Source organism: Onychostoma macrolepis, chromosome 02 (assembly GCF_012432095.1).
Source record: "Onychostoma macrolepis isolate SWU-2019 chromosome 02, ASM1243209v1, whole genome shotgun sequence".
Taxonomy (NCBI): Eukaryota; Metazoa; Chordata; class Actinopteri; order Cypriniformes; family Cyprinidae; genus Onychostoma; species Onychostoma macrolepis.
This window is the reverse complement of record NC_081156.1, coordinates 19,436,683-19,463,472: the sequence shown is the minus strand read 5'-3', so window position 1 is coordinate 19,463,472 and position 26,790 is coordinate 19,436,683. Positions and strand designations below refer to the sequence as shown.

Below are 26,790 nucleotides of genomic sequence, written 5' to 3'. Positions count from 1 at the left end.
TTTAAACAAAACAAAAAAAGCCAAAGACCACGATAACATAAGTGTGAATTAAACCATTTATACAAAAAGCCTGAACTTATTTTCTGAAAGTTCACTGATCCTGTTACCGCTCATATATGCATAATTACATGGAGAGTTCATATCACGTGCATATTTAGCCTACTACAAATTACAAATTCAATCACGTTATTCCTATATTTATTATTATTATTATTATTTATTTATCTTGATTCCTTGGGTCCCTCTGCTGGCTTGTTGGTGTATTGCGCTTCGCAGGTGCACAGATTACTGACTGTCCACTGCAGAGTTTCAAACGTTTATGAGTCATAATTTATAGGCTAGAACTCAGTGTCAGTAATAACAACTCTAATAATTATGATAACAAGAACGAAATAAACAATTACATTATTAAATAAAATATTTGAAAATAAAAATACATAAATAGACAGACTTGCATATATTAACATAACATTAATAGAGTTGAAGATTATTAGTGCCAGATTCCAAAAAATGACATTTGTTGTGTGTGGCATGAAGGGCACCTCTGATAACAGGTGCTGGTCTTAAGCCTTGTCACTGACATTCATCTGCTTCTCATTAAGCTAAGCCTGTTAGTGGCCTGTCCAGACCCAACAGCTAGAGTCCATATGCAGATAGTTAGTGGCTGTCCCGTTTCAAATAAAAATTATGAATTGGACGTTCCTCTTGGCATTAATCCAGACATGAGGTGCCAGAGAGATACAATTAGGATACTATCAGAAGTTAATCATCCCAGTTGTTCCAATAAAATTTATTGCAACGATAGCTTAAAGGAAAACAAACTGGCTGGGTGACAATGCAGTTGTCATTTTGGCAATGGAAATTTGCATTTTTATACTTAATAAATGGACATGATTAGACATGGGTGCAACAGAGGTAACTGTTAACTCAAGTCTCTTTTATGTCTGTCTGTGCCTTTTTTTCTTTTCTCTTGGCTGTTTCTGCAATGAAGGGTGAAATAGAGGAAGTGCTGCTTCACGTTAGCTACACATCCAGGTACTGCTGTCCAGCTGTGCAGGATGCAGAAGTTTGTCAACTTTGGCCTATTGAGACAAGGAAATCTTGACCTGTTAAATCACAGCCATACATTCTACAATCTCTCTCTCGCTCGGTGCCATTTGTCCCCTCAGGATGGTAATGTCTAATTTTATCCATGGTTATTGAATAACAGTTCATGAGAAGGCAGAATCAGAGTCAGGTTGAATAATCGATCGTGCCGCTCTTGCTGCTATAAATAGAAGTGGGCTAAGTGCTTCATCAGAGGGATGGAGAGGCCTGTAAAAAAAAAAAAGACTCATCACTGTGAACAAGACTCAGTGCCTTCAAGTGTAAAATCAAGAGATAAGGTTGATAAGTGAAATTTGTTGCTTGATGAGTGATATATTGATTTTAAAGATTATTTGGAGGAATATCATCACACATAGAGTCACTAGCTCTAAAGGAGTGGTGTCTATTTAATCTTAAGTGTTTATTGCATGGCTGAGGTGAGAGGTGTGTTATTAAAGTTATTTGCACCTTAACGTCTACACTTCCTCACCTCGCCACTTGAGGGCTTCACAAGACCTCAGACATCAGTCTGGCTGACAATCAAGGTTATAAATCACTGCACTGTGCACACCCAAGCTTGGCTGGTCCTCTTCCAGCACATTCTAGAAGACAGTATGACAAGGAAGGGTAATGCATCTGTGGCTTTATCACTTACAAGTTTTATTAAAGCTGATGAAAGTTGTCAAAAAAATAAGTAATTTTTAAAATTTAGCTTATTGGTAAAAGTAATTCCCAATGCAATTTTTGAGAATGTGTGTTAAAAAAAATTCACAGTATTGACAGGATTAATAATAAAGACATGAAAGTATATTTCTTATAAATATATATATATATATATATATATATATATATATATATATATATATATATATATATATATATATATATATATATATATATATATATATATGTATATATATATATATGTGTGTGTGTGTGTGTGTACTGGTTTTTGTGGTTTACGGGGACAAAATTTGTATAATAACATGGGTATGAACAGAGGTATTACAATTTGAAGGTGGTTTATGAGGACACTGCCTATGTCCCCGTGAAACAAAAGGCTTAAAAAAAACATACTAAATGGTGTTTTTTTTTTCATCTAAAAATGCAGACAGTCTCCTGTAAGGGGTAGGTTTAGGTGTAGGGTAATAGCACATACAGTTTGTACAGTATAAAAACCATTACGCCTATGGAGAGTCCCCGTAAACCACTAAAACAAACACGTGTGTGTGTGTGTGTGTGTGTGTCTCTCTCTCTCTGGACCACAAAACCAGTCTTAAGTCGCTGGGGTATATTTGTAGCAATAGCCAACAATACATTGTATGGGTCAAAATGATCGATTTTTCTTTTATGCCAAAAATCATTAGGATATTAAGTAAAGATTATGTTCCATGAAGATACTTTGTAAATTTCTTACCGTAAATATATCAAAACTTAATTTTTGATTAGTAATATGCATTGCTAAGAACTTCATTTGGACCACTTTGAAGGCGATTTTCTCAATATTTAGATTTTTTTGCACCCTCAGATTCCAGATTTTCAAATAGTTGTATTTCAGCCAGATATTGTCCTATCCGAACAGACCATACACCAAAAAATAAATAAATAATAATTTACCCTTATAAATTGTTTTGTGGCCCAGGGTCACGTCGTTAATAGAAAACATGCCCTTAATGCCCCTGAAAATCAATTACAAGTGGCAACCTGAACAAATTAAATGGGTGGCATCTATGTCTTCGATTGTCAGTTTGGGATTGGTAAGTTTTTAAAAAATATATTTTTATTTTGTTCTTTTATTTATTTTTATGATCATTTATTTAATAAAAACCATGGAAGCCCGTTTCCGCCACTTAATAAAAAATAAAAAAAAGGTTATTGCGACTTTTATCTCACAATTCAGGCTTTTTTTCTCAGAATTGCAAGATATAAACTTGCAATTCGGACTTTTTCTCACAAGTTTATATGTCGCAATTCTGACTTTTTTTCTCGTACATTTATTTTTTATTTGATAGCATGTGTTTGAATATAAATCTTTTGTAACATTACAGATATCTTTACTCTTATTTTTGATCAATTTAATGCAACCTTGCTGAATGAAAGTAATATGTCTCCTCTTCTTCAAAAAAACCTTACTGACCCCAAACTTTTGAATGGTGATGTAAATGCTAATGAGAAAGGTTTTCTTAATTTGAAGTGTTGACAATACAAATTGTACATTATGGTTGTATTAAACAATATGAACTTGCTTTATGAATGATTCTCTTTGTCCTTATTCATGATTTTGTGCTCATTCACCCGCTGCAGGAGGAAATGATAAGAGAAGTCCTGCTGTTAATAGACAGCCCCGGATACATGCATTAAATTAACTGCGCAGTCACATTCACATATATGGAACTCACATCTTTGAGAGTCCTGATTAAACTCTGCTCTGCTCTTTGAGAGGCTAATGAGGTTGAATTACTGTTCGCTTTTTATCCCACAGAAGAAATGGAAGGAATAGGATTCCGTTTTGTTCATTTTGACATGTTCATGAAAACACATCTTTACTTTTCAGGTTTAAACAAATGAACAGCTGATGACTAATTCCTGTTTTGTGCCCCAACACAGCATTTCAGCAAGCAGGACAAGGATAATACAGTTTATGTGCACAAACCGTATCTTTATGTGTATTTTATCAGTCAATTACACGGCGACCATACATCAAAATACGCATAACCTTTGTGCACGGAATGAGACAGAATTCATGAAAAGGCTGCAGCTGTGACTGAATGAAATGGATTAATCAACTATACACAAGATCTTGTGGTGTTCCACAGGAATCCCCTTTTATCTTCACTTAACAAGTCACTACAAGCATGTTCCTTCCAGAAAGCTTACAAGACACAACTCTCAGTTTTCCATTAGTCGTTTGGAGTCAAAAATCAAGTGATCTATTGAGTGATTTCAGTGTGAACTGACAGAAAAGTTCTATTTTGGTTTCATCTGTGTGTAAACCTGTTACCTGTTAGACAGTTCAAATGTACAGTGCCTAAAAAAAAAATAATCAGAGTGTACAGTCACCTGGATCCTGTACAAAGTGAGGAATCTTCTCATTTTGACAATCCTCTCTCCTGAGTTCGGTGGTGCTCGCTGTAGCTGGCCTCCTCTTTTGGAGGTGCATTATTGATGGCTCTGTCTCACTCTGTGTTGCTGTTGCTTAGAAAGGGATACAGAGGCACTTAGGAAATTGAACTAGATGCAAACTTCATTGCACCAAACCTTTTAGTGATGTCATTAATTAAACTGCATTGTGAATATGGAGTGTGTTTGGCAGGAGACTGTGACAGCCATCGGCTGCTGGACTGACTGCTTCAACTGAAGCACTTAGACAAACACGCAGAGTGATGTCATCCACTGCTGAGAGTTTTGGGAAAAGTAGTTTTTAGTCAGCTATGAATTTATTTTTGATCTGAAGCCAAAAATGTTCCTATATTTAAATTTTTTATTTTTTTTAATTAAAACAAAGATAAATAGATTAATATATCTAAGATTAGAAAGATTAATAGTTTAAGAATTATTAAAAGCAGAAATTTTCTATATTGTGAACATTAATATAATCAAAATGACGGATGGACTGACAAATAGACAGACAGACAGACAGATAAATAGACAGACAGACACACACACACAGGCAGAGAGAGACAGACAGACAGACTGACAGATAGATAGACAGGCAGATAGACAGATAAATAGACAGATAGACAGACACACAGGCAGACAGACAGACAGACACACACACACACACACACACATAGACAGACAGGCAGATAGACAGACAGACAGACAGACAGACAAAAAGATAAATAGACAGACAGACACACACAGGCAGAGAGAGAGAGACAGACAGACTGACAGATAGATAGACAGGCAGATAGACAGATAAATAGACAGACAGACACACACACACACACATACATAGACAGACAGGCAGATAGACAGACAGACACTTTTTATGCCATGCTAATGATTTACCAATCTATATTTTTCTCTTTTTTGCCAATTTAGGATTTCCTTAATTTTATATAGCCATAGTAATCTCTTCAACAGTGCATGTAATTTAATGCTCTTTTGAAGAACTTGAAGTTATCTGAAGGGCTTGTATTGAGTTCTCTTTGAAGAAACTCTCTGTCATAAAAAGCTTTGCAGTACCACTGGTGCTCTAGGTTTCATGCGGGAAAGGTGATTTGGCTGTGGCCTCGGCTGTCTCTAAAGGTGTTGGTTAGTTTACAGTCACATTGCAGGTACCTGAGGAAGGTGTGCTGTCCTCCGCCCTCACATTGACTTGTTTCTCTACATCGTCAGTCTGACAACAGAACTGACACCCTCATAAAAGCCCAGAGCTTGTGAATTGGCACTGGGAGAGTTCCATTCTGCACCTCCTTCAATCCCTCCTCTATCTCTCCCTCCCCTTTCTCTCTGACCTTTCTTCAGGCTCTGAATGCCTCATTTGATCTGACCGATGTTTGTTTATGGTCTGCGCAAATACAAATTGAGTTTTTCCCCCTCCTTTTCACCAAAGATGTGAAAGAGCAGGAAAAGGATGTGCTCTGTTTGGTTTGCATGGTGCCCCATTCATTTGTAAATGGCTGTGGATTGGAGAGGCTTGTCCAGGAGCTGTGACAGTTCAGTGAAAGGACTTATCCACAAAGAAGAGATCCAACTAATAAGCAACTTCAGAAGGACTAATTGCATGAGGAATGCATTCGGCCAGATGAGGTGTGAGGAGGTACGTGTGTGCGCATCATCCATCAAGCTGCCCTGTGGAAAAAAAAAAAAAAAGAGAGAGAAAAAGCTGTTCTTTGTAAGAAGCTGCAGGCTTTCAACATAAACATTTCAGATGTGTACATTTGAAAATTATAATGTAAAAACACCAGATCATTTACCTTGAATAGTGCAAGTGATTTTTAGTGGAATAATGCTAAATGAAGTCCACCAACACCAGATCTTCATCTCGAAAAACTGAAGCGCAATGAGAATCACAATCACCTCAGCCCCGAGCCTCCACCCAAAAAACTGTCTAGCCGTCTGTTCTATGACCAATTCTTGGTAGGTTTGTCAAGAGCTTTCCGAACAAGTAGGAAAAGCGCAGGATGGCAGGATCACAATGGGCCTGATAAAAGTGTGGAGTGGAGATGCAGCTGTTCAAATAACAAGCATGTTGCATCTAGGCTACGATGAGTCATATAAGCCCCTTATGGGATATCAACAGGTTCTGCCTCCCAGGATTTGCCTGCTGCAGTTGAATAGATGAAAAAAGGGCAAATACCTTAAACAGTTTCCTAAAGCCTCTGTGAAAAGCCTACTTGAGAGAGGAGAGGGTGGTCGGCTGTGTTTTAAGTGTGATGGGAAAGATCCACAAGCCTTCACCGTCGGTCCACATGCATGTGAATTAACTTGTCAAAGGATAAACAGAGAGATATAATTGGTGACAGACAAGCCACCAAGGAAGGAATTCTGGGTTAAATGAGCAGAGTCATTTTTAACAGTTTTTGACAGGGCTAAGTCTGACTAAATGTTCAATAACAAAGTTTTTTTTAGTTTTTTTTTTTTTACAGATAATATTTCCAAGATGGAACCAAAACGTAGATGTCAACACAAACTGAAGACCTTAAATGGGGTCACATGCCAAGACACAAACATATTTAAAACAAACACTACACTGAAAACAATTTGGTGTAGGATTTACCTGAAAAAAAAAACTAGGAAACTATTTTGACTCAGAAATTGCTGTTAATTTCACAAATAATTAGTATTTAGAAATAGCAAGTAACACATTAAGCGTGAATTTTTGAAATTGAAAGAGTACTTTCTTGTAAAGCATACTCCAATTATTTTACATTTTTTTATTATTTTTTTTATATAGTGTATTTGTATACTTGGAACACTTGGAAAATGTAGAGGACATATGATCAACTTATTTATGACTAACCAAAGTATGAAAAAATGCACACACAGTGACTTCTTTGAGGTTGCAAATAAAGATTATTGGTGTATGTTTTACAAGAAATACTATTTTAATCTTTCTAGATCAAGAATTTTTACTTGCCATTATTTTGTTTTTTAATATTTTTTGGTGAAATCACAATTTATGAGTGAAAACGGTTACTACACTTTTTTTTTTTTAGTGTAATTAGACTTTAAAACAAGGCCTTTTCTGTACAGAGAAAGAAAGAAAGAAAAGAAAAAAATGAAAGAAAGACTGCCTCTTCTTACACTGCAACTTCTCTAATATTACAAATGCTAAAAACCCAAGAACAATGGAAAAAGCTTATCCATCACAGCCAGTTCAAATCCCAGTGACTCCAATAAACATCCTTGGCTGGTAAAACAATTCAATCAACATCAACTGAAACATTTGTAGCTCATTAGAAGAGAAGGTATCCATGGTGACTGATTGAACTTTTGACTGAATAGGAGTGCTAGACGAGTTTGTTTGAATCCGGCTGGGTGACCCTCTGTTTGCTGTGCAGCTTTACATTCCCACAATCCTTCCCATGCGCCATCCTCCACTTTGATACAGCGGCATAGCAACCGTGAGGACTGGCATTTTAGTAACAAGAGAGGCCAACACCAGATGCAACAATCTGCTACCGACTATTCTCTTGCTCCCTCTTTCTCTCTTATACCAGGGTCATTTCAAAACGGCATTGCAACCTTTTTCACATTTGAATGAGTAAGCACTCAGGCAAATCCTAACCACAATAATCCATCTCTGAAACGGCTGTTAATAGTTGCACAAGCTTAATTTCATTAAAGATCTATTGATTTTTGCTCTGTGCATAAAATACTGTGGCCATAAATGTTTTATTTCCTATTAATAGTTGTTTCAAAATCTATTAAAACTCATTCCTGAGAGGTTAACTTGTCGTAAAAGCCAGATCAATGCTTTCTTGTCTTGCGTGAGGCCAAGGAACCATTAAAACAGGACCGACTGTTACTTTGTCATAAATCATCTTTACTACTGCCTGTGACCTGGTTTCTTCTGCTTCATTGATGACAAATAGTTATTGGCATGACTAAGAAAAAAAACATATTGTCAAATATTTATTAATCTGACATGCTCAGTGCTAGCATTCCCAGTGGTGGGAATCTGAATGCATTGAAAATTCAAAAGGCATTTAGCTGTCCTAACGGCTGCGGCAGTGTGACACCTGCTATTTGCAAAAATCTTTCTGTTGGCTAGATATTCCAAAAATGCAAAGTAATGAAACTGACCTTGTTAACACGGCAAAAGTTTCCTTTATAAAAGCGGCACAAGCTTAAATATACATGCTCCCCTCTCTGCTCTGAAAACAGCCTGGGGAGACTGATTCATAAAGAAGTTAACCTGGCGATGACAGACAGCAGATCTAAGAGAGAGACACCTAATCCTCACATTCTTTTTTCTGTCTGTTCATATCATCATTGCCACACTGTAATAAATAAAAATCATGTCAAAGATATACATGCAGTTATTATATCATTTAAAGATTTATAGTGACTAAATTAAGAGGTTTACACTATTGTTTTAAAATTTGAGGGCATTAAATTATTACTATTTAAAACAATTGTTTTCTATTATATAATTTAAAGTGCAATTTATTTCTGTGAAGGTGAAGCTGAATTTTAGCAGTGTCACATGATCCTTCAGAAATCCTTCTAATATGCTGATTTGTTTTGCTCAATATCGATATTTTTGTGGAAAATATGATTATGACTAAAATATGATTATTTGATGACTAGAAAGCTTAAAGCAGCAATTATTTGAAATAGATTTTTTTTACAACATTTTCAAAGTCTTTATTGTCACTTGTGTTCAATCCGATGCATCCTTGCTGAACAAAAGTATTAATTTCATTCATAAATACATACATAAATACAAAATCTTGACTCATACATATCTTGGCTTACACTCTTAAAAATGAAGGTTCTTTATTGGCATCAATGGTTCTGTGAAGAACCTTGAACATCCATGGAACCTTTCAAATACAGAAAAGGTTCTTTATAATCGATTTTTAAAAAATGTTCTTTTAAGAACTGTTCCCTGAAAGGTTCTTTTGGGAAAACCAAAAATGGCTCTTCTATAGCATCACTGCAAAAACACCCTTTTGGAACCTTTATTTTTAAGAGTGTACAATGCTTTTGAAGGTAATGCCACCTTCAGCTTTTGAGAAGCTGTTATTTTTTTATTACTTCTCCTGTTCCGAATTGGTTCCCATCCACAAGGTGACCCAAAAAAGCCTGACACCTGAATGGCCCTGTGATATGGGTGCAGATGAACTATAAGCGAGTGTTATGAGACACTTCAAATGAGTGATGGATCAAGTCAAGTGACTGAGGGACTGGAGCAGGGTATTGTGGGTAATTATCAGGATCCATAAAAAGTTAAATATTACATCTGTCTGGGCGATATTAATCAGGTTCACTATGACTGTTTCTTTTACTTAAGAACAGAATAGCGTAAAATAAAATCAATACTGATGTATCATTCTCTTGTGAAATAGCATAATACATAGTGATAGTAATAGTATAAGAGACTAATAGAATAACAAAAATGCTAAAAACAAACTGGTCCAAATTCCAAGAGATGAAATTTAATATTGAAAAGATATTAAGATCTTAGCATCAGAGCTATTGTACTATTCATAAGCAATATAATGGACAGCGAGGCCAGGCCCTGAGCCAAAGTTAAGCCTCCATTTCTGTTCCATATGATATGGCATATGACACTAATGGACAGAAAATGACATAACTGCATTCACAGCTTGTTTCATGATGACAGGACCAAGAGTGAAATACATCACAAGTGAATAAAACACACGCAATTCAAATCAGACGGAAGCCGGGCGACCGTATGGAGGTAAGCAGACCAGGTTGAAAGAGTTCAAATGAACAGACGTGATGCGACTTCTGTGAATTAAATACAAATCATAAATTTTAATAGTAGACTTTGGTTTTACTTCATTTACTAAGTGCTGCATTACCTCATGCTCTCGTCCACACAATGGATTTTCGATAAATCTCGGCACGCTCTAAATGCTGGAGGGCTCCACATATCACAAAAATATGACAGCACTTATTAGCCTTTGAGAAGTTATTGATCGGACAGTTTTGATTAATATTTTACAGCCTTCTGTAGCACTGGTGCCCAGAGACAGTGGTAAGGGCTGGGCAAAGTTGCCAGACGTTTGGCACCGATTGTCCACAGCCTTTGAAACCGAGACTACAGCATACAGCCCTCTTAAACTAACTCAACATGACAACTTCTTTATCGATGAGTACTTGTGACATCACAAATAACACATAATATGCTCCCAGTTACTTATCAACAGAGAATTATTAATGATTTTGACCACTGACTGCTTAAAAAAAAAAAAAAGAAAAAAGCTGATGTTGTCAAAGAAAGAGTATGAAATGAAAACAGTTGTAATATTTAAATATAACACTACCGTTTAAGAGTCTGGGGTCAGTCTGACAGACATTTATAATATAGGAAAAAAAAAATTCTATTCATCAAAGAATTCTGTAAAAGTAGTATGACAGTTTCCACAAAACACCTGTTATCAACATCGATAATATTAATAATAAGTTTCTTGAGCACCAAATCAGCATATTAGAATGATTTCATGATCATGTGACGCTGAAGACTGGAGTAATGATGCTGAAAATTCAGTTTTTTCATCACAGGAATAAATTAAAATTTCAAATATATTAAAATAGAAATTGGTTATTTAAAATTGTAATAATGTTTCACAATATTACTGTTTTTTTTGGTCAAATTAATGCCACTAGTGTACCTGACGTTCTTCAGAATCCATTCGTCTGTGGAGGTGAGAGGTCATCCAGTTTAGAGCATTTGGTCCTGCACTCTGGTCCATGGAAATGTGGCTAGGCAAAAAGATTATGAAATAGAAACAAATCTTATTAGTGACCAGTAAGCAAGAATTAGGACTAATTCTTGTACACATTTCCCTTGAAATCCTCTTTTGTTAGTCGTTCAGTTCATGGGCTTCGCACCGCTCCTTTTCACAAGTTATTTTAATGACTTCAAATTCCCACCGAAGTCAGAGCATGTATTTTAATGTCGAGTCTCGCTGAGCTGTTTCCACATGGTCAAAACCCCAAAGATCAAAATGACATACCGCATACAATATTTTCAACAACAACAAGATCAAAAAGTCACATCAAGATCACAAAGTCTAGCTGAAAATGTCATATTGAAGTTTAAAGCAGCCCTAATTAGCCTCAAAACACAATGATTTTAAAGCTCAGCCAAGCCATCCTGAGCATGTTGCAATTATAACTGCGTCTGTGAATGAGGCCTTCTTGTCTAATCACGTTTTAAGTAGCTTTGTGCAAAATGTGATCCCAACTAAGCATTTCCCTTTAACAATTCTCCATTGTAACATGTTTTAATGTCATGCATAGCCCCTTTTCTAACAGGCTGAGACAAATCATACAAATATTACAAAACATTAATGAGGCTCTATCCAACTCATGTTGACTTTAAACATTGTGCAGCGGTAAATCACGTTGCTCAGCTTGCTTTATCCTTGGCATCCATTTAAAATCATGCATTTTAACAATGAGGCGGTGACATGATCGTGATTCGGACTAATTCAGAAATCATTTTGGGGGCAGGCTCGTTTATGTAGCTTAGACATAAGCTCTCAACTGCATTCTTTATCGTTTACTACATTCATGTTTTGCAGCCCTGAGGTCACGTCTCTGAAAGCCACAACCATCGATGACCTGAAATTACCTCTTAAACATTGAAGACAACCTTTCTGTTACACATTCTAAACTGCAGTCTAAACATTAGACATCCTTGAGGAACTACATTGTTTGCTCCCAAATGATTCTTCCATATTATTAACATCGACTGCATCCGCTGCTACAGCACATTACCTAGACCACAATACAATACATCAAGGAAATGTTTCACACTGTGAAGATGTTTATCGGTAGCATTTTGGCATCACACATCCCTTACATATCTTTAAACATGCACACTCAGTTTTTCCTCATGTTTTCCTCCTGAACCCATAAAATTATATTTACTTAGCATATTTTGCATTGCTGTTATTTTTGTTGGCTTGACATTGCAAAACAGCAAGTATCTCACTACCGCATTAATTATTCCAGTTTTTTTTAACAAGGAAAAGTGATCGCAGACTCACTATGCAAATATTACTAGCTTACATAACCTTGTAAGTCTCACAACCTTCTTGATTGTGCAACACAACATAATAATCAACAGTTATATGATAAGTAAGATACTTTAGGTCTTTTGCTGTAAATATCACAAAGCTGATTGTTTCTAACATTTTTTTAATATTATATACATACATACAGATATAGGGAGTTTCGATACATTAATTAACAATGATTCTTTTTTTTTTTTTTATCCCAGAAGCTTCATGAAACAAATGGTACTCAATAAGAACAATATTAAAAACAATAAGAAGAGCAGTAAGTTAGTAAGATGGAGGAGAAAAAATAAATATGATTGCAGTATACAGATTTATTTAATTATTTATTTAATTAATTGTAAATATAATTATTTATTGATACATATTTTATTTTATTTTTATTTATTTTTTAACTTGGAACCAATTTAAGCATAATTTATTAATTAAAATACATCCAACTCATCCTGCAGCCCCTCACCCCTGTAAGTTTGCTGAGGCCCTCTAGTGGGCCCCGGTCCCCAGGTTGAGAACTAGTATTACAAGTGGTGATTACTGCTAATTAACTAATTAAGCTACTTTTATAATACACTACGTCAACAGTTCAGTAGTAAACACATGAGTAGTGAATTCAGTCATGATGGCGAAAAACATGTGTCTTGACTTCTTAACTCTCGTTCTTGTTTTCTTAAGGTAGTTTGATTGTAATTTTTAAGGTTACAATTCTGGCATCTGACCCAGATAGACAAAGGCAAGACTCAACATGGCTCCAGTTGTGGTGGATGACTCTATGTGTGATCTCCATGTTTAAAAAGAAAAGGAAAGCATGGGTTTTATTAACATTAACCTATGAATAATGTGATCTCCATGTTGAAAAAGGAAAGGAAAGCATGGGTTGTATTAACATTATCCAGTGAATAATGATGATACAGTCATACATATGTACTGTGGTGAATATATTAACTGTAAACTTGTGATATACAGTACAAGCATGAGGTGATGTTCAATCAAACCAAATGGCGCTTTGGTAGCAAACCTGTACTAAAACCACTATTGGGGTAAAAAGCAAAAGCATCACACCGCAACAGCTTAACGCATTGGTTTAACCTCACACGGGAGAATTTCTAGCATTCCTCTTCCAGTTGTAATCTTCTTTCATTGTTGCTTGTAATTAGACTGAAAACACCGTATTAATCTGGAGAGGTCAGGAGATCTGTGGCTCATTTGCTATGCCAAAAGTAAAAACTTTTAAGATTAAAAAACTAAAAGTTTTTCAACCTGAAACGTACATCCATCCCTCCTAATGCTAGCAAACAGGATTTACCGATATAAACTCACACAGTTGTATTAAAATAATGTTCAAATAGAAAGCCATTATAATGCAGCCTTGGTGAGCACAAGAGACTGATATATAAGATGTATATGGTATATACACAAGCACAAGGGTTAATACCCGAAAGCGTTTTGCACTCTTGCACCTTTTTGCACTATTTAGTGACCTCTGAGTAATAAATGATAAGCCTTTTTAGATGAGTGCGGATCTCCTTTGTCTATAAACCTATGGTATATACAAGAAAATATCATGAATTAATTGATCCACTTTTGCATTTATTTGTCTACCTTTATTTGACAGCTTGGAGCAGCTATCCTGAGAGAGGCAGGACTGAGGGCTGGCAGGATTGAGCATTCACACTCATTATCTTGGGCCTTATCGATCCTGTCTGTCTTTGCCACCTCACAGGATCCTTCCCCTCACCTTGTGGAATTACCCATCACTTTGTGCCGGTTGCCATAGCGACAGACCATTGATCCACTCCACAACCAAGGTACTGATTGATAAAAATTGCAGCTAATGGAAAGTCTACTCTTCTATAAAAGAAACCGGCCACCGTATTTACTTGCCCAGCTATTTTTCTCCTATCTGCTCTGTGAAAGAAGACAAAAAAAAAATCACTTCAGATGAGCGTCATTGCCAAATTGAATCGAATGAACAACAGAGCAAAGGTTGATTCAATTAAACGATTTTTCGATTCTAGCAAGCTCGCCTCCATGTCGCCGTTTCATATAGTAAAGGAATGTCTGAAAGCAAGTGCTGTACAGTACGTGAAGGACACTGTGAGCAAGTTTATTTATTAAAAGGTTCTGATAATTATTGCAGGAAGGGAGCGACAGCAAATCCAGTGGAACAAAGCCTCTGTTCATTGTTGAGCGAGAAACGACGAAATCCACGGCAGAGAGGCCTACTGTTTCTTGAGGTTTTCATTCAGATCACATTCGAAGTATAGATTGCCCGATGTCTCACCAACTAATTAGGGAGTATTGGACACATTTGTCTAAGAGGCCACTATGGGCTGCCAAGCAGTGTTCTCAATTACGGAGACATGTGAATATGGTAACTGCTTTCCTGTGCAAACCTCAACTCCAGGAACCTCAGGCCTGAGGGGTGGGAGAGGAAATTCTCAGATAGCACCTCAATCCTATTAGTATTTGATTGTATTCTTCATTTAATAAACCATGAAAGGATAGAAACAGCAGGAGGTGTGGAATATGATTTTTGTTTTTACTCTTCAAGTAGGAACACTTAATTCTGCAAACAAAGATGATCGCATAGTTTGAGCTAGTTTTGTGCCAATCATACAAACGCATCCTCAAACTCATTGTTATTATTCTAGTGTTCTTATGGAATCACACAAATAAAGCGAGTTAACAAAAGCTAAGAAAAAAAACAAAGAAAATCGAATTTAGGCCAAGAAAATGGCAGGATAATGCAGCAGTTCCAGGGCAACTCTGTCTCTCCATACTTTATGTCACTGAGTCACCAGAGTGATGCTGGTAGAAAGATGAGTGAATTAGAGGGCTTTATTGGCATCAGAGCGTTCATTAGTAGTGAGACCCGCTTTGGCAGGGAGAACAGCGAGTCTGCGTGCCAGGTGAACAAATGAATTGATATTGTATGTATGCTGATTCACCAACAGAAATTCAATTTCAGTGCTTCCGTTTTACAAACATACTGCCATTCTCATTAGGAACTCATTAGTTAATCTCAGACAGCTACAGTTATACTCCTAGGGATAATAGTAAGGGATTTATATGCTAGCTATAAGTCAGTAATTCGGATTTTCACATATCTTGCCGATATTTTCATTGACCTCACGACAAAAAATACAATTAAATAAATAAATATCAGCAACATATTTGTATGTGTCTGAAATACATTTATATTTATCATATATATATATATATATATATATATATATATATATATATATATATATATATATATTTTTTTTTTTTTTTTTTTTTTTTATATATATATAGCTCCAAGTCAATCTTAAAGATTTATGCACACTATTACTGAATGTTTTAACAATTTTCAACCTATTATGATGCTTCCGATACAAAAACTTTATTTAATTTAAAAATAATATTGAAATTTAATCATTTCAAAAGTTAATTTAGGCACCAAAACATAAATATATTTCATTTACAATATTGTGCCTAAATTCACCTTTAAAATGAATAATTTTAGTTTGTAGTGTTTTTATTATGAAATATGGACATTCATTTTTAGGTTTGCTGAAGATTAAATTTAAATAGCTTATTAAATAACAGTATCAGTCTTTTTAAAAACTAACTTTAAGTGAGTGTTATGCCGAGTTCACACTGCACGATTTTAGCCCGATTTTTCACTCGCCGACAGGTTTTGATAAATCGCCGACAAATGCCCGACATCGGAGGCAAATCGGAGCTCGTTCACGCGAGTGACAATCGCGCAGTGTGAATTATCACAGACGCGATCTGAGGGAATCGCCGACACGTCGCCGACGCCTGTGAAATATTTGGCATGCTAAATATCTGGAGCTGTCGGCGATTCACAATCATGCTGTGTGCAATGATTTCTGACTGAAAACTACATCACGATGACCTTCAGCCAATGAGAGACAAAGATACAGGGCAGAGGGAAGTTCAGTGAGGAGTTATAGACCATATCAGTATTTTAATATGTACAACTATATCATACAGAAACGAGCACAAAGGCTTGACCAGCCGCAACATCAGCATAACAGTTACTGCAAATTATTATTTACCACTCTTTGCAGAACACAATCCCTGCATCTCCCTCCTGCATAATCTGTCTTTCTTTTTGTAGCTGGAAATCAGCACATAGACAATTTGCTGGCTATATTTTTTAATACTTCCAGTCTCGCTCGAGAACAACGGTCTGACACACGCAGGTTCTCGCGTTATTTCCTTATCACTTCTCGCGTGTGTTTTGTTGTGAAACGTAGTTTGCGGATCAGACAGAGTTGTCGGCGATTCTTCCTATTGTGAAATCGTGCAATGTGAAAGCCCCTGTCGCCGATCCATCGTGCAATGTGAACACAGCAGCGACTGAATGCTACCCCAGATAGTCACGCAGTGTGAAAACAACAGCGATCCGACGAGTTTGAAAATCGTGCAGTGTGAACTCGGCATTAGATGACAGCAAAGGTAACCTAAATGCAAATACATATGAAATAAGCATGGCCAATTAAATATCCAATACTGACTAACACTCTTAAAAATAAAGGTGCTTCAAAAGGTTCTTCAAGCGATGCCATAGAAGAACCATGTTTTGTTCCACAAAGAACCATTCAGTCAAAGGTTGTTTAAAGAACCATCTCTTCCTTATCTTTTCATAATCTGAAGAACCTTCTTTCACCACAAAGAACCTTTTGTGAAAAAGAAAGGTTCTTCAGATGTTAAAGGTTCTTCTATGGCATCGTGAAGCACCTTTATTTTTAAGAGTGAATACGATGAATAACTCTTATATAACTAATAAGTGACATGGTACCGATAATGTGCATCTTTAATATTGTTAACTGTCCTGAAATTCTTAAGCAATGGCCCTTCTTAATGTTAAGCCCTGATCTGATACTCAGAAAATGAACTGTATATTTGAATGTGGGAGGTACTGAATGTTTTTAGCTTATGGAATAAAAAAAAGAAAGTAACAGATCTCATGCATAGGTCCAAGTCATACAACCTCACAAAATGAGCATAAAAATCTCAGATTATTGCTATGGAAACTGCATTGCACTGCACATTCAAGGGGTCCCTGTAACCATTGTCAGAAACCCCTACAAGTCTCACCACCAGATATTGGAAGGCCATAACATTTACAAGGGTCCGTCAAAACTTAAAAAGGAGGCCTCCCATTAGTAAAGCCAGGTATTTCCTGAGGATGCGGATGGCCTTTTGGCTTTTGACTAGAATAAACCATACCTATCTGAAACAGCTTAACTGGTCCAGTGACCCATCTGTCCACAGGTATTTTAAAGGACTAAAAATAATGGTTCAAGTATGCCTTTCAGACCTGACCAGATGGATGTTCGGCACTGAGCATTCACATAAACCATCAAACAACTACAAGTGATGCACAGATAATGTTTTCCTTTGAATTCCTGTATTTTCAAAGGTTAGAGGGGTTGAAAACAATTTCAACAGTTATTATGCTAATTCTTGCTCTTGTTTAATTGGAGTATATTGTGACGAAGGAAAAGTTAAACAATTAATATGGTTGTAGATAAAGTTAACAACAGACATCCACTGATATATAACATACCTTGTCCTCCTATTTTGCTATTAATTAAAATACAATACTGTGTGTGTGTATGCATGTGTATATATACATATACATACACACACACACACACACACACGCACTTACAATTCTGACAAGAGGGAACTAGCACTGCTATTAAAATGTGCTGTTAAAACACTGCGGTTTCAAAAATATTGTCTGATTTATTGGACTAGCCTACTGGTCTGTACATATTGTAACTCAAGTTTGTCTTTTTCAAAGGGAACTGAGACTTCGGTAACTTTGAAGAGCATAACCCTTGTGTCTGTTCACTAAAGTCTCACTCAGAGCTGTCAGGACAGCCAAATGATGTAAGGATGTCCTGTTCCACCATCATCCCATCTAAATCAAAAGCACGAATGGTTTCATCTAACAAATTGAGCTTTTGTTGAGTTAAGGTCACCTCATCCTTTTAAGAGTGATTGCGGGACTATATATTTTGCGAGAAGAGGACAATGAAGAGTATACAAGTGTACGGTTGTGTAGCACTGGATAATATTAAACAAATGGATTTTCTTTTATCTCATTTTAAGTTGAACATCTATAAAAAAAAAATCCAAGTTTATTAAAGTTTTTTTAAAGATACTACTTATGATTTCTATTTGAAGAGATTAAATGGCCATTTCATTTATCATGGGACACTTGAAAGTCACCTGTTGCAGAACTGATCTCATAGTCTGACGTATCCTGTTAACAGATCCTATGAGTATAAACCTACACCTCTTATAAACTGTGTGTGTATATATATTCAGATCACCTACATAGATTTGTTTCAGCAAATGAAGACACAAAATGTTCATAAATCAACTCTTACGCTTCATAAATAAACAGTCGAGCCAATTAGTTCTAAGAGTGGGACAGATTTAGTGTTTTCAAGTGTAACTGAGTCATCTGTGGGTCAAATCATAGAGTGGCAAGAGGGTGAGTTTTTGCTCACTCACATGCCAATTTTCAGAAGCCCTTGAAAGTCCAAACCAGGTAGGTGTTATAAATTCAGAGATGCACCACTCATTCATTTTGCCTATACCAACAAACCCCCTCCACAAAACAAAATGCAGGGTCAAAAGATATCAGATCAAGTCAGATAAGAGGATGAGACATTTCAGCACAAACAACAACAATCAACAAACTTAACACGCAGGAAAGTTTTCAGCAACTGAACATGCTTTTCTATTAGCAATTCTAAGTTTTATTAGTAATTTCTAATAGTGTTTTTTTTTTTTTTTTGAGTGCATAAAGACAAATAGCAAATAGGAAGAGTTGGTATAAACCTAATCTTTCAGATGTCATCACACAAGATCTAAACTCTAACTTTAAGACAGAAATGCATGACTGGACTTTGGATGCCCTGATTAATCCCTACCAAAGACAAATAAAGGATACATACACTCAAATAAAGGTGCTTCACGATGCCATAGAAGAACCTTTTTGTCTAAATGGTTCCATAAAGAACCTTTAACATCTGAAGAACCTTTCTGTTTCACAAAAGGTTCTTTGTGGCGAATAAGGTTCTTCAGATTATAAAAACGTAAGCAAGAGATGGTTCTTTAAAGAACCTATGACTGAATGGTTCTTTGTGGAACCAAAAATGGTTCTTCTATGGCATCGCTTGATCGTAGACCAACAGATTTAGGGTCCTGTGCCGCTGTTAGCAGCTTCGTGAGGTCTACACCAGTCTTGAAGAGAAGTTTCTAAAAAGAAAAAAAAAAAGTCATTGGGAAGGAATGGATAGACAGCACAAGGATACAAGGAGTTGTTTCAGTTTTCATTTCAAAATCTAAAAGATCTTATTTTAAATGACAAAAGGATGTCTAATCTGCCATATTAACCTCAAGAAATATATAATCTGTTAAAAAAGGGTGCACTAAAACCAATAAAAGGGCTGATTCTGAAATACCACATATTTTTGTTTCTTTAAAATATCATTTTCATAACCACTCCGCTTATATTAATCGACACATTTACCATGGCAACGTGAGAATACGTTTGTGTCATTTCTGCAGAAACGGAGGTAAGGAGACCGTCTTTGCTTGGATGGCATCATAGTTGGACGGCACTCCGTCGAGTCAATAGACTCCCTCCCCCTGCCATAGATTTGCTCTGTAATTCATATGGGTAGACTGCCTCTACTCATAAGCGTCTGACCCTACCTCCCGTCAAACTAAGTCGCTCTTTCGTCTCCCACTTAGCTGTGACAGCCAGCCTCCAATGTGCTCAGTCAGTGGCTATCGAGAGCGGTCGTTATTGCACCTGCTTCGGTAGTGGTCGTTGGGTAGCATCCATCCGGTACGCGCGAGAAGACCCTGTGAGAGACTAAACTTTAAAGATCCGAAGAGATCATTTAACGTCATGGACGTAAGGCTGCATCTGAAGCAAATTGCTTTTCTGTGTTTTATCAGCCTGCTTCTGACGCCTTGTGGATTAGCCTGTGGTCCCGGTAGAGGTTATGGAAAACGAAGACACCCAAAGAAATTAACCCCGTTGGCTTACAAGCAATTCATTCCCAACGTTGCCGAGAAAACGCTCGGGGCCAGCGGCAAATACGAAGGCAAAATCACAAGGAACTCAGAGAGATTTAAAGAGCTGATTCCGAATTATAATCCCGATATCATCTTTAAAGACGAGGAAAACACAAACGCTGACAGACTGATGACCAAGGTATGGACCCATGCGTGCGTAATTGCCCAGACTTACACTCTTTTAAATAATGGATGCCCATGTTTGCTGTAAAAGGTTTTTGAGTTTCCTATGGTTTCTGGGAGATTAATTAAATAATAATAATAATAATAATAATAATAATAGTGATGGTACTTTAGATCAGTGTATTGGTTTTTGGGTTCTTTAACGCGCCAGTACAGAAAATTTTAAATAAATAGAAAATAAAGTTATTGATGTAAAATCTCATATTGTATTAGGCTGTAAAAACTTGTGACGGGACTTTGTTTCCAGGTACTTTGGAGACACTGAAAGCGCGCGGTAAAGCTAAAACTATAACTGCATGTATAACATTTTTTAATCAAACAGCTGAGCTATATTTGCCTACTTTATATGGAACGTGTGAGCTATATTTTTGTATTTTGACTGTTTAATTTAAATCAAAATGACCATTCAGCGCTCGTTCGGATTTTATTGCCTTGCCATTATACTGCAAAATTGGCACCGTTGGATAATTTAGTGTTAGTGGTTGAAAGCATGTGCTGAGCATAAGTTTTTTCTTTTCTCCACACAGACCTTTGACAGTTAATAACATAATTAAATACACGAAACACCCCGCCTCCACACATCGTAAGCATTGCGTAATATGTATTTTTTTCTGGTGCGCCCTATCAATTAATGCGTTTCCTCAAGATCACATCTGCGATTCTTTGTGAACAGATCTCATGACCTGCTTTTATTGTGTACTTAATGGAAAATGTGGGTCACAAGTGATCTTTGCCACTGATTTTGCGCGTCTAGTACTGGATATTACCGGCTCCCGTGGTGAGCGCGCTTATTCCAATCAGCTGCTCGACTGCTTTCTCTGATGACAATGCTTTAAGAGAATTATTTGTAACCAAATTACAGTGCACGTTTCCCTGACAATGTCCAGCAAAAAAATTAAACAACTTGCCCTTGTATAGTAAAATAATAGCACATGTTCACAGCGCGATAGAAGATACTGACATTTAATTAAAGCAACATCAGCGAATAATTGGTGGCAACGTCTCTGTAATTGATTGCTGCCGCACAGGCTGAGAGAAAGAACTTGAATTTTCAGCTCTATTTACTCCTCTCGGTTATCGATCGGTCGGTCTGGAGTCTGCGCTCTTGACCTGTGGCAACAAACGATTTCCCCAGCGCACACATCTTTTACGCACAAACTCAGACCGACAATGTGCTTAGTGATGTATAACTCCGTATTGTTATACTGCGTTAAAGATCAATCTGATTTTAAAATGATGACATCCAAGATGACAATTCAGGGGTATATTCAGCATTATGCAAGAAAATGTGAAGAAGAAAAAACACAGAAACAATATACACGTCACTTTAACAGTCGTTTGCTGATATGAATGCAGATACTCCAACTTTTGTTGCAGAAATTAGGCTACTTGGAGAGGAGGACCGACAGACCTTTTGCGCATGCTTTTTTAATATCTAAACATTCAGTAAACCTTCCAAACTTTAAAAGGAAGGTCTGTGTTGTAAATACTGATAACCTGTCTCTTTCACTCATCCAGCGGTGTAAGGACAAGTTAAATTCGTTGGCGATATCCGTCATGAACCAGTGGCCAGGTGTGAAACTGCGCGTCACTGAAGGCTGGGATGAGGATGGTCACCATTTCGAAGAATCTTTGCACTACGAGGGACGAGCGGTGGACATAACTACCTCGGACAGGGATAAAAGCAAGTATGGGATGCTATCTAGACTTGCAGTGGAGGCAGGATTCGACTGGGTCTATTACGAATCCAAAGCCCATATACACTGCTCTGTCAAAGCAGGTGAGCGCAATGTCATCACTGTAACTGATATGCATTCACCATACAGCTTATGCGATAGTTTAGATGCATAGCTTAGATATTTGTTTCTATGTATGTGTTAACGTGTAGCCTCTATGAAAAACATATCCAAAAAAATGGCTCACATTGTGAAAAGCCTGGCATACTGATGGTTTTCAAATTGCCAAATCGGAGAACCTCTTGGGTTACCTCACAAATCCTATCAAGAAAATTAAGATTTTGTTTTGACAGTCTCTAGAGTTATTTGGGATCTTATGTCAAGACTCCAAATGGTGCCTCATGCATGTTTTCATTTTTTAACAGTAGGCCTATGCTATCAAGGGAATAATTTGTGGATATGGAAACGGAACACAACTAGTGTTAACACACTAAAAAAAAGGAACCAAAAGCAGCTGAAATAGTAACTGAAATCCAATGACAAACCATTACAAGAAGTGTTAAATGCGACAAATTAATTATGTGCGCAAAGGGCCAATTGGCACGTTGGGATCTCTGCACCTGTGCAAACAGTTATACAAAACTAAAGGGATCAGGGAAAAGCAAAGTCTGTAGGCTCAATTTAAATGACAATGTCTGATCAGTTTGTGTTAATTCAGGAGCCAGAATGGCCAGACAAGCGTTTCAACACTTGCTTCTTTACAGTCTCTACACGAGTTTGGATCATTTCCATGTCAGCACCATCATGTTTAAACCTGTGTCAATGCATCGATTTTTGCAGAGTGCTTTATAAATATCCGCCTAAGTTGTCTATTTTCGCTTCTATCTCAGAAAATTCAGTGGCTGCTAAATCAGGGGGATGCTTTCCTGGATCTGGCACGGTGACACTCGCAGACGGGAGGAGGAAACACATCAAAGATCTTAAAGTGGGCGACCGGGTTTTAGCAGCGGACGAGGAGGGAAACGTCTTATTAAGCGACTTCATGATGTTCATGGACCACGATCCGACAACGAGAAGGCAATTCATCGTCATCGAGACGTCAGAGCCTTTTACAAAGCTCACCCTCACAGCCGCGCACCTCGTCTTCGTTGGAAACGCCTCAGCTAGTTCTGGGACAACAGCAACATTTGCCAGCAACGTGAAGCCTGGAGATACTGTTTTAGTGTCGGAAGGTACAGGCAAGAGCCTCAAGAGCGTTAAAGTGAAGAGGATTTACACTGAAGAGCACGAGGGCTCTTACGCGCCAGTCACCGCTCACGGAACCATAATAGTGGATCGGGTGCTGGCTTCGTGTTACGCGGTTATCGAGAGCCACAAATGGGCGCACTGGGCTTTTGCACCGGTCAGGTTAAGTCACAAGCTGATGACGTGGCTTTTCCCGGCTCGTGATTCAAACGTCACTTTTCAGGAGGACGGCATCCACTGGTACTCAAATATGCTGTTTCACATCGGCTCTTGGCTTCTGGACAGAGACTCTTTCCATCCACTCGGGATTTCACACTTAAGTTGAGACTGCAGCTACAGTATCACTATGTGGGCATCAGACTCAAACGTATCTTTATTTTCTGTAAGAAAAGCCTTAAAGTGTTCATTGAATAATTTATTTGTATCGGATCATCTGTCTCTGGAAACACACCGATTCAAGCATGATGTGACCGTTTTTGCGCATTTTTGAGAGATTATACGTAATAAGAGAAAGCATTGAATTTACAGGGCTGTACAGTGTGCAACCGACTGATCTATTTTATTGGATAAGCATAGGATGGCGCTCAAAAATTATATTTTTATACACAGATTTGTATAATAGATTTTTGACGGATCTAAAAGTATTTCCAGAATCATATTTCGTTATTTGAAATAGTGCAAAGTTCAATTTATTTAAACAGTTGCGATGTATCAACGAACTGTTCATGTCATTATGTCAAACATGTCAAGTGTCATTGTTTTGACCACTGTTTCAACGTTTGTGTATTCACTACACTAACACTTTTTGTTTAAATGTACATTTCTTGACAAAAGTACTCAAAATAAATTCATTGTACGCATTGTGCAAATTATTCGATGACCTTAAAGGAAATTGAAAGGAAACATTTTGTTATCTACGTGGAATACGCAGCCTACATATTTTTGAAAGTGGTAAATAAGTAGCGGATCCTTTTTTTTTTTTTTTCACTTTCACTAATTTATAGGCTAACCTAACTTTACTGAATCGCTCGTAGGCTACGCTGCTTACTAAAAAAAAAAAATCAACATTTTTTAAGACCCTCCCCCAAGCTCTCCGTAAATTGCTCTCGCGTAAAAGGAGCTAAAAGTATTTTTTTTAAAAATAAAAAAATAGAAAAGCCAATTCAGAATTTGGATTAGAAATAGCAAAATAACAAAATATCTAATTGAATACTACAAGTCCATAAATGCTGTGTACTTCAAAATAGACATGAGACATAGCTTATTTGTTAGCATGAACATTTGGCCTCGACCCTTGAAATATTTTTAGTAAGCTTTCTCAGTTTTCGACTTTCATAAAGTAAAAACCCTTATCACCAATTTCAAAGCGTTTGCGTTCCCGTTCTGATAACCAATACCTCACACAACAACATAAATTTGATATCACAACAAAATGCCTTTTATGCTTGATGATGCTATGATGCTTTTAATATGTCTATTATGCTTATGGAGCAAGAGTATCTCACACAGCTGATGTTGTGCGACATCTACTGGCTTTTTACGGCTCTGTCACACTGTGTGATCCAGGTTTGCTTACGATATGATTTTTTTCTAAAATCCTATAGAAACAGAAAAAGGTTATCCTTCGTTTTAAAATGCTTAGAATTTAAATTTTCAAATCATCCTGTCAACATGAAGTATATATAGTTAGATCTTTACATTGACTTAATCACTATATTAAAAGCAGCTTGCTTTTCAAATAGCAGATCAGTAGCTAAAATAAAAACAGAACCCTGCACAAGTACATTCAAGTTAATTAAAATGTTCTTTCCTATGTAACCTTTGACATGATTGTTAGTGCATTCCCGTGGCAGTTGGCCTAACAGATGTTAAGGGAGCACCAAATATAAAAATCAATAATTTTGTAGTCTCGGTAGTCAAATCAAGCTCTACAAGCTCAACATGAGCAAAACGTATTCCTGAAAGAGACCTGAGCAGTCTTGGGGAAAAAATATGTTTAATGTAGAAAATAGCTACAAAAAGGTCTTACTGAAGAAAGAAACGCCAGAGTTTTAACTGCAAGTATTGGTAAAGTACTGATGCGGATGATTCAAAGGCCATTCAACTCATTCTACAAGAGCTTATGGAGAGATGTAGAAAGGCCCATTCACGTAAAGCTCTAAAATAATTGAAAGCAATGAAGCTCAACTTTGGCACAAGTTCAAGCAGTGACTAGCTCAATAACACTGCCCACCTGAGTCAGTTAATCCATCAGACTTCAATCAGACACCAGGCACAAAACCTGCGATGAATGATGCAGACAGGTCGGGAGATACACTGGTATGCTGATCTTTTCCCCCTCAACATTTTACTCAAACACAACACTGGTAGTGGTGGGGAGGGGGACTCAAATTGCTTAATGAGAAAAGTAAGTAACATTTAGAGAGTGTTGCGACAAGGATTGAAATTCCACTCACATTCTGCTTTTGAGGAGGGAGCGGTATTGACTCTGTGTGGTTGAGACTTGCTGGAAGACACAAAAGGAGCTGCGTGGAGACAGAGGGATGACCTTGGGCCCGGCCCAGGTACAAAAGCACTGCTAAAGGAACATTCCAAGGGACCAGGAAAACAAACTAGCCCCTAATCCTCTCTCTATCCCACAGTCTGCCGGATTAGAGCAGGGCCACTCTCTGCAAATGTTGACATTCCCTAACACAAGACGTTAGCGTCTTGGAAAATATTTCAGAATGAAACGTCTGTTGCAAGCAAAAGACCAAGCACAATAGGCGAGGCGGTCTTGTTGTATCTAAGAAGCAGTGAACCACATATTCTTTCAGTGGTCTGTGTGATTTTAGATGGGGGGGGGGGGGTTAAATCAACATCTCCATCAGTGTTTGAAAACATAACTGTTTGAATTGGTTAAAAATTAAAAATTCTTAAATTACTTAAGAATTAGGATTAAACAAGAATTCACAGCTTTTTCAAAGCACAATCAATAAAAGAAATGATATGATTTTAAATTAAAACACAAAGCTCATGAAACATGACTATTAAAAATCCAAACTAAATATTAACAGCCTGCTTAAATTTCAAACTGTTTGCAATTTAAAAAAATAAATAAATAAATACAAGTCCAATTTATTAATTAACTAAAAAAGATCAAGCAAATTGGCCACTAGATGGTGCTGGACATCTGCATGAGTAAAACATGTTGCCTAGGCAGACTTTTGTCAGAAAGATGAAGGAAACATTTAATATTCAAAGTTAGTCGG

The 26,790-nt window shown here is 37.0% G+C and overlaps 1 protein-coding gene and 1 long non-coding RNA gene across 5 annotated transcripts; one reads left to right on the top strand and one right to left on the bottom strand.

Annotated features, from left to right (window-relative positions):
• Positions 1-42: 42 nt before the first annotated feature.
• On the bottom strand, positions 43-15,437 carry LOC131532311 (uncharacterized). 3 transcript variants are annotated; one of them, XR_009268873.1, is made up of 5 exons: positions 10,902-15,437; positions 6,009-8,537; positions 4,147-5,883; positions 1,577-1,688; positions 43-1,314 (listed from the first exon to the last, which is right to left on the bottom strand). It is a non-coding gene; the product is annotated as an uncharacterized LOC131532311 (long non-coding RNA). The 3 variants fall into 3 exon arrangements; XR_009268869.1 differs by having other exon boundaries at positions 4,147-8,537; XR_009268874.1 differs by lacking the exon at positions 6,009-8,537.
• Positions 15,438-15,617: 180 nt separating this feature from the next.
• On the top strand, positions 15,618-24,465 carry shhb (sonic hedgehog signaling molecule b). Of its 2 annotated transcripts, none has more exons than XM_058796075.1 (3): positions 15,618-16,784; positions 22,137-22,398; positions 23,185-24,465. In XM_058796075.1, exons 1-3 carry the CDS (start codon positions 16,773-16,775, stop codon positions 23,862-23,864), a joined length of 954 nt encoding a protein of 317 aa, XP_058652058.1. In that variant the 5' UTR covers positions 15,618-16,772; the 3' UTR covers positions 23,865-24,465. The 2 variants fall into 2 exon arrangements, with proteins under 2 accessions (XP_058652058.1, XP_058652047.1); XM_058796064.1 differs by lacking the exon at positions 15,618-16,784 and adding an exon at positions 19,306-20,574.
• The last annotated feature ends 2,325 nt before the right edge of the window (positions 24,466-26,790 follow it).